The sequence below is a fragment of the Priapulus caudatus genome, unplaced genomic scaffold (assembly GCF_000485595.1).
Source record: "Priapulus caudatus unplaced genomic scaffold, Priapulus_caudatus-5.0.1 Scaffold926, whole genome shotgun sequence".
Classification (NCBI taxonomy): domain Eukaryota; kingdom Metazoa; phylum Priapulida; class Priapulimorpha; order Priapulimorphida; family Priapulidae; genus Priapulus; species Priapulus caudatus.
This window is the reverse complement of record NW_014577987.1, coordinates 170741-179355: the sequence shown is the minus strand read 5'-3', so window position 1 is coordinate 179355 and position 8615 is coordinate 170741. Positions and strand designations below refer to the sequence as shown.

Below are 8615 nucleotides of genomic sequence, written 5' to 3'. Positions count from 1 at the left end.
TCCGGAATATGCAGCTTTTGAGATAAAGCGTTCCGGGTAAGGGGCCCAGTCGGGGATGAGCCCTCAGGGGCTCTTAAATTTTTTTTAAATTTTTTAATTAAAAATGACCATCATAATCTAGAGATATCTGAACCTATATATCCAGATTAAATATGCACTTAGGAACTTATTTTTGTAAAAATCTCATTTTTGTCCAGGTAGGCCATTTTCAGCATTGACATGTGTGCGTGCTCATTACTCAAAACAATGACTTGCGACTTAGTCCGTATTATGCTGGAGCGGGTCACATATATCCTATCTCCGAAACATGATAATGCATGTATTTAAAGTAATGCGAACCAACAAAGGTCGTATAAATATAGAAAAATATATTCATTGTACCAGAAATTCATGATACTAATCGTTGCTACACAATAGCATTTGCTGTCGTTGAGGTCAATTACAACACACTGCAATATATCACGCTTAGCACATGACATCATCATGCTACACAGTACACACCCCCATACACACGCACGCACGCACGCACACATGAAAATGGGTGGCAAAATGTTTGTTTATTTCACGATTTTTACATCAAGTTTGTACATGGGGAAGGTGGGGGTCGGTCGAACAATTAATGTCACTATCGATTTCCATTTTCACGTTCCATACACGTGACAGGCACACAAGAATGATAATTCATGATCATATTACACTCCATTGTCGCATCACGCGTATGCATATATATATATATATATATATATGCATATGCATTATAAAAATATATATATATATATATTTATGAGTTATACGTGGTAGAGGGGAAATTATTTATTGTGATATCATCAGAGTAGTTATCACATTATGTGCGCTTCTGGCCTCCCCTCCCCATGTTTACGGTACATTCACCATCATGTATGTACACAGTGGCAGGACGGTCAGATGGGTGCGGTACATTCACCATCATGCTGGCAGGAATCGCAGCCTTCTCTGCAATAATAGTGGTTGTGAGAACAGAAAGGAAGGCAAAAAAGAGTGAAGGGCGGGAAGATTGGAATAGAGAAAAGAAAGGGAAAGGGAAGGGAAAGTGGATAAGTAGGACAGGAAGCGGACAGGAATATTGGAATAGGGTATGGTAGGGAGAACGAAAATATAGGCGTAGTACATGGGAGAGGGCAAGGTGGATGAAGAAAACAGGAGAGAGATGTAGGAGAGCGGCGAGGGAGAAAGAAGGAAGGTAGACGTAGGAGAGAAGAGAGGGAGAAAGAAGGAAGGCAGACGTGGGAGAGAGGAGAAGGAGAGAGAAGGAAGGCAGACGTGGGAGAGAGGAGAAGAAGAGAGAAGGAGGGCAGACGCAGGAGAGAGGAGAGGGAGAAAGAAGGAAGGCAGACGTGGGAGAGAGGAGAAGGAGAGAGAAGGAGGCAGACGTAGGAGAGAGGAGAGGGAGAAAGAAAGAGGGCAGACGTAGGAGAGAGGAGAGGGAGAAAAAGGGAAGGCAGACGTGGGAGAGAGGAGAGGGAGAGAGAAGGAGGGCAGACATAGGAGAGAGGAGAGGGAGAAAGAGGGAAGGCAGACGTGGGAGAGAGAAGGAGGGCAGACGCAGGAGAGAGGAAAAGGAGAAAGGAAGGCAGTGGTAGGAGAGAGGAGAGGGAGAACGAAGGAAGGCAGACGTGAGAGAGAGGGAAGGACGGCATGCTGCTAGACGGCCTGTAGCTGGTGTTCCTTAAACTCAGTCAGTGTGGCGTCCTCCAGGGGTATGTACAGGTGCTGAGCTCCGTCCGGGCCCTGCAAGAGCCAGCGAAATGCGATCACAGACGTACCACATGCAACTACTATAATACTGCTGCTGCTGTTGTTGCTGCTGTTGTTGTTGCTACTGCTGCTGTTGCTACTGCTGGTGCTAATGCTCTTGCTGCTGCTGCAACTGTTTCTATTGCTGCTGCTATTGCTGCTGCTGCTGCTGCTGCTGTTGTGGATGCTAGGACTGCTATTGTAACTGTTGCTGTTGTTGCAGCTGCTATAACTGCTACTGCTACTATTAACTTTCCTTTGCCACTAACCTACGTGTAATTCGTTTAACATGAATTGAAGCAAGTTCCACTGCAACTCATCGGGCTATCACGCTGTTCTATCTAGAGACGGCAGTACGTTACGTCACATCTCACAGCTCGTACATAGTTAACTTTGTTTTCATATCATTTTATCTCGCAGTTGTAGCGATATATCTCACATGTACACATTTATTATCATTTCATATTATTGTTCAGTCGTTTTCGATATCGACGTGCTGCGCTTTTGATTATTTTATGTAAAAAAGGCGCAATATAAAATAAAATAATAATAATAATAATAATCTCACCTTCCTGTATCTCATCAGCTTGTGGTCGTGGAACTCGGTGAGCTGGGCTCGCAGCGTCAGCTCACTGTTCACCAGGAACGCCTCGCGACACTTCTGGTAACAGTCGTGGAACGACAGACCTGCCGAACGTGGGAGGAACAACGAGAGAACGTTCTAGAACAATGACGAGTGCATTCGTGCTGGCGGCAGGGTCATGGACGTTTCGCGCGAGTGTAGGAGTGCACAGGACGTTGTGCAAAGTATTCTTAACTCTGGACCTCCAATGCTATGCAAGAGTTACACAGCTCGTACGTAAATGTGTGCATGCATAATATCGGGAGTGAATAATAAAAAATGTGTGATTATTTATTCATGGTAATATTGCAAGCAGGTATGAAGAAGAGCACTGCTCGTTTGCTTTTAACCTACCACTGTTGTTTGCGAATATTTGCACGAGGAAAATGTTGAGTAAAGTGGATCGTCGCTCTTTAAATCCCACCCATCGTTAATGTTGCTGTTATTCAATGCTTGGATCCAACAGATAAAATCACACAGAAAGTTTACAGACCTTAACATAAAACCTAAAAAAAGCCCCCATGAACTGTTGGAATCTCATATCATGCTAAACTCACACATGTGGGTCCCTAATCATTAACGTCATCCAATCACTCTGAAGATTCTGCAAGCGAGTATATCGTTACACCGGAGTTACGGGATGCTAGATGGGCACGATCAGCGATGACGTACCGATGTAGCCTGGGGTGTCCTTCTGCTCCAGCTGGTGAGTGGCGACGAGGAGGAAGATTCCCCGAGCGTTCGGCGTCAGACTACGGAAGACGTGCGTGAGCGAGCTCAGGGCGAGGACACCTGCGCACGAAACACACAGAATAAATGATAATAAAAAATTTAATTAAAAATATATGAAATAAAATATAAAATAAAATAAATATAATAAAATAAAAAGAAATAAAAAAAATAGAATGAAATATAAAAATAAATAATCGAGGTGATTGCTGCAGGCTTATGAGCACAGCCAGTGATAACAACAATGCTACCTGTAGGATAATTTCGACAGAAAATATGTATCGATAGCACATAAATCGACGTGCACGAACGCACGGCAAAGATGCCGCCACTAGATATACGCGATTACTGCACGACGAATCCCGAATCCCGAATCCCCGACAGGCCCGGCGCCCGACCTCCCCGCCGTTCCTCTCACCTGACTGCTGCACCAGCAGCGAGTTCTCGTACGACGTCTCCTGCGCATAGGGTTCAAAGGTCGTCGCATCGTACCAGAGCCAGTTGAAGCGGCTCATCTGGTTCTGGTCCCAGACTGCGAAACATCGAGACGTCACCGCGCGCGAAAACCACGCTTCGCTCGCGAGACGGCCGCAACGTCTCGCCACGAATCGAGCCGACGTGTGATGAAAACATCACGCAGCGAAAAACGCCGTATTATTTTAAACTTTAAACATAATGGTGTCGTAACAATTTACGACGCTTCTGTCGATGGGTCTGCGGAAAATCTGGTAAATTTTACTGGGTCCAAAGGTTCCAGCATTTATTTTATTTCTGACGACGCCCCTCCCCCCCATCCGGCCGCGGCGCGACGCGCGCGTCTGCTTACCGACGGGAGCGTTGATGTGGTCGATGGAGGCGAGCAGGTGAACGTGAGGCAGCTGAGCAAGGTGACTGAGCACGGCCTGCGCCCGCCGCCCGCGCAGCGTCACGCCATCCACGCTGTGCACGACCACGTACAGCTCCGAGCCTGCGCAGCCGGGAAAATACACGTGAGCATCTCTCTCCCCGCTGCCGGGAAAATACACGTGAGCATCTCTCTGCGCAGTTGGAAAAAACACGTGAGCATCTCTCTGCGCAGTTGGAAAAAACACGTGAGCATCTATCTCCGCGCTGCCGGGAAAATACACGTGAGCATCTCTCTGCGCCCAAAAAAAGCACGTGAGCATCTCTCCGCGCGTCGAAAAAGACGTGAGCATCTCTCTGTGCCCCGAAAAAACACGCGAGCATCTCTCTGCACCACGAAAAAACATGTGAGCATCTCTCTGCGCCCCGAAAAAACACGAGCCTCTCTCCGCGCATCGAAAAACACGTGAGCATCTCTCCGGACGCAGAAAAAGACGTGAGCATTAAATTAACGATTAAATAATAATTATTGTTATTATTAATTCGTGCGAGATAATTCATGCGCGGTGTCGTTGCGATAAACACGGTGCATTACCGCTGCCTTCTTCGTACGACTGCCTGATGAACTCCAGCTGGTCGTTGACATTGCTGAATGTAGCGTCACTGCCTAGGACATCCTCTGTGATCGAGTTCAAGATCTATATGTAGACTACATAAATACACTGTGCCTTCTAGTTCTCTCTCTCTCTCTCTTGCCTTGCTCTCGTCTCGTCTCTATCTCTCTCTCTCTCTCTCTATATGATATCATTTCTCTCTCTTCCGCGCTCTATTTTCTCTTTCTCGTTTCTTCTCTTCACTCTGTCTCTCTCTGCTCTCGCTCGTCTCTCAACCGCCTCCCTCGTCGGCTCTGTCTCCATCTCATCTCTCTTCTCTCTCTCACTCCCTCGCTCTTATCCTCGCTCTTCTCTCTCCTCTCTCTCCTCTCTTTCACACATCTGTCTCGCTCTCTCTCTCTCGTCGTCTGCTCTCCTTCTGTCTCTCCTTCCACCCTCTCTCTTCTCCTCTCCACCCGCTCTTTTTCACACTCTCTCAGTGCCTCCCAGCATTGATTAACTTGCTGAGCCTGATATTCATTAGCGGCTTTAAAAGAAGCTTGATACACACAAATGCTTGATGGAGGAGCTGGGAAAGAGCCAATCACCGGACGAGGTTGTCGATAGTGCTGGCACAGGAGCTGACTCTGAACTGTCATGACAACCCTCTTTGAGCCCGAGGCCATACAGTGCAGTATTGTTGTAAGCCGTTCACTGAAACAGAGCTTACACAATGTGATGATGTATAGATTAGATTTAGATGACGAGCGCGGGAGAGCAAGGGGGAGAGAGAAAGAGAGAGAGAGAGAGAGAGAGATAGAGAGGCGAGAGGTAGAAGGGAGAGGAAGAGCGGAGAGGAGAGGGAGAAGGAGAGGAGAGGGAGAAGGGAGAGGTCAGAGGCGAGGGGAGAGGAAGAGGAGAGGGAGAAGGGAGAGGAAGAGGGAGAAGGGAGAGCGAGGGAGAGAGATTGAGAGATTCGAGAGGATGAGAGGAGGAGCGAAAGAGATGGAGAGAGAGAGAAAGAAAGAGAGGTGAGAGAGAAAGAAAGAGAGAGAGAGAGAGAGAGAGAGAGAGAGAGAGCGAGAGAGAGAGCGAGCGAGCGAGATAGAGAGCGAAAGAGAACGAGATAGAGAGAGAGAGAGAGAGAGAGAGAAAAAGACAGAGGCGAGCGAGCGGAAAATAGAGCGAGAAGAGAAGGGAAGAAAGGGGGGGAAAAAAGAAGATAGAGAGAGAGAGAGAGAGAGAGAACGAGATAGAGAGATAGAGAGAGAGAGAGAGCAAGAGACGCGATGTGTGCGCGTCGACGATAACGACCGACCTGAACTGGAACATCCACCTCGTGAACAGCTCTCTGTGTTCGTCGTACAGCGCCGCGCTCTCCCGCGCGTGAGACAGTGGCGCGCTCTTCAGGACGGACGCGAGCGACTGCTGGTCGAGGCGCGGGTTGCGCAGGCGCGCGAGCGTGCGGTCAGAGGTCGCCACCGTAGCGCGGCCGTGCGCGTCAAAGTACTCTTCCACCATGTCCGGCTGCGATAAAACAACAACACAAGGCCATCCCTTCATGACGATTTCTTGGCTGCGGTATCTTAACGCTTCAATGACGAATATGGCAACCAGGCGCACACCTGATTTTTTTATTCAAGTTCTGTACAAAAAAATGCACTTATACACGAGTAAATACGGTAAGTGATATCCCCGTCGAGAACCGAATATAATCAGGAGCATAACCAAAGTGCGAGTATCCCCCGTGGCAGCACTTTGGGTTGTCTCGTGAGGCAGGAACTTACGTTCACCCGATCATCCCGTCTCTGACGCGTCCTGTGGCCCGACGTTGGTGTTTGTCCGCGATCCGTCGCCACGGCGATGCCCTTCGACCCAGCGCTGACTGAACTCTCCCCACCCGCTATCTCGCTGTGATTGCTCGAGGAGTCATCGTCATCCTTGTCATCGTAGTCTTCGTCGCTCTCGTCCGATTCGTCTGAATCGAGAGCTTTCACATTCTCCTCTACACCTGAACGAAGCAAAGAACAGTCAGTCTCTCTCTCTCCCTCTCTCTCTCTCTGTCTCTCATTCTCTCTCCACCTCTCTCACACACACACGCACTCTCTCTTTCTCTCTGTCTCTCTATCTCTCTCTTTCTCTCTCCATCTCACTCATCACGCTCCATGAATTATTTCGACAATTAGTAATGCGACCTTGGAATCGCAAACTGCGCAGGCACCTGAACCGCGCCTCATGTTGCGAAATCGTCCATGCATTCGGAACCCGCAGAATAGCGGCGAGACGACTACTAATGAGGATCGTTATTACTCCGATTAACGACGTCGTTGTCGTGACGTGTGGTGCGCGAACGTACGTCTGGTGATGAGCCGTCTCAGTCTGTAGGGCGTATCGGCCGCCCTCCTCGATTCCACCATCTCCGTGTTTCTGCCAGGCATCTGCTTGGGAGTTCCCTTTCCCTTACTCGTCGGCGTCCTACCACCTTGCTTGGACGGCGTCTTGCTAGCTTTCCGGGTTGGCGTCTTCACCGTCTTGCTACCTTTGCGAGTCGGCGTTTTTGCCGCAGTCCGCCCGTTTGAAATCGTTTGCATCGGCTGTGGGGTCATTGTCTTCTTGGCACTCTCGCTGGCTTTATAAACAAGATTGGTAATCAAAACAACAAGATCGCAGGATAATGAAGATTTGCTAATGTAAACGTTTCAGTTCCGACCGCTTGGCACGAAGTAGTGTGAAGTGCACTTCTTAAACGGTAGAAATACCAACATCAATGGAACACAATAGAATTAAAATGTTGACTGCATATAGCAATGACAGTAACCATCATATTTTGAAATACCATACGCGTGGGTCGCGTGCCACAACTAATGTATATATATAGCGAAGATTGCAAACCAGCTTTCACCAGTTTTTCAGCCAGCCTTTGCTCGAACCTTTTTGCTCCATTTGTCCAGAACGTTTTGGGGTCTCGAATGCATAGACTTCATACCCTGATATGCCTTTGTCATCTTTTTCTAGCAGTGCTGGAATACACACGTGTCAGCTAGCTATGTTATTTTCAATTTTATCGAATCGTTTACGACATTAACGCGACAACATTCATTGATAATCTTAATTGTGCTTGTGATACATTTCCAGTTCCCATGAAATTACACTACAGTCAACCATACATGAACATATATCAAAATGGATCAACTTAATATTTCATCTAAACTAAATATTTAACATTGGCTGGAAGATGGTATGAAATAATGGTTATAAGCTATTTTTGAATTATACGTTTTCAAAATGGTAGATGAAGTGATACTTTTGCCTGTTCGTCTTACTGTCTGGTTTATGGAGTTCCGTTTCGATATCGTAATCGTCTGTATCGTCGCTACTACCGTCAGCACCCTCTGCAGTAAAGCTCACTGTACGAGCTTGATCACGCGCCTGGAATTTCTTTGCTGACCTCAAGCCTGTTTGTATTAACACAAGTCACAACTAGTAAATAGTATAGTACTAGTAGTAATAGTAGTACAGCACTACATGATACACACAACCTGTATTCAGACTCCGTTATCGTGTACTACTTGCATTGAAGCTCTGAAATGAATGCTAACAGTAACAGCAACAGTCACGACTCACACTCATGCAGTCACAGCTAAATAAGTACGCAACATCAACATTGTCATTGATACTTTGTTGAATCTTCTGACTGTATTACGTGACAGTGTCAGTGACACTGTCTGTCACGTAATATAGTCACACTAACACTGACACTGATACAGATACTATACTTAAGTGTTACTCACTCAGTCACTCTCAGTGTCACTGTCAGCATACTGTCAGTGTGACACTGACGCTGATAAGGTCTATGTCTCCCTGGGTACTGCCGGCACGTACCCTGGTAACTATCTGATATGGTTAGGGTTAGGGTTAGGGTTAGGGAGTAGGCGTAGGCGACTCCCTAGACTCGTTAGTGGAGCTCATACTCATAGGGTCTATGTCCCCCAAGGTACTATCGGAGGGTACTCTGGGTACGGTTCGATATATCGGAACGTACCCTGCATGGTAAC

At 47.3% G+C, this 8615-nt stretch overlaps 1 protein-coding gene across 1 annotated transcript in view; it reads right to left on the bottom strand.

Moving 5' to 3' along the window:
• Positions 1-1610: 1610 nt before the first annotated feature.
• LOC106814444 (origin recognition complex subunit 2-like) overlaps positions 1611-8615 on the bottom strand; it is a 13860-nt gene continuing 6855 nt past the window's right edge. Inside the window, exons 2-13 of the mRNA XM_014818762.1 lie at positions 7884-8015; positions 7491-7580; positions 6917-7189; positions 6348-6571; positions 5879-6087; positions 5169-5274; positions 4563-4665; positions 3951-4091; positions 3543-3656; positions 3068-3187; positions 2342-2460; positions 1611-1767 (exon numbers count right to left, since the gene is read on the bottom strand). Of these exons, the coding sequence (XP_014674248.1) occupies positions 1681-1767; positions 2342-2460; positions 3068-3187; positions 3543-3656; positions 3951-4091; positions 4563-4665; positions 5169-5274; positions 5879-6087; positions 6348-6571; positions 6917-7189; positions 7491-7580; positions 7884-8015 (1718 nt within the window). The 3' untranslated portion in view covers positions 1611-1680. The remainder of the gene's footprint in view (positions 1768-2341; positions 2461-3067; positions 3188-3542; positions 3657-3950; positions 4092-4562; positions 4666-5168; positions 5275-5878; positions 6088-6347; positions 6572-6916; positions 7190-7490; positions 7581-7883; positions 8016-8615) is intronic.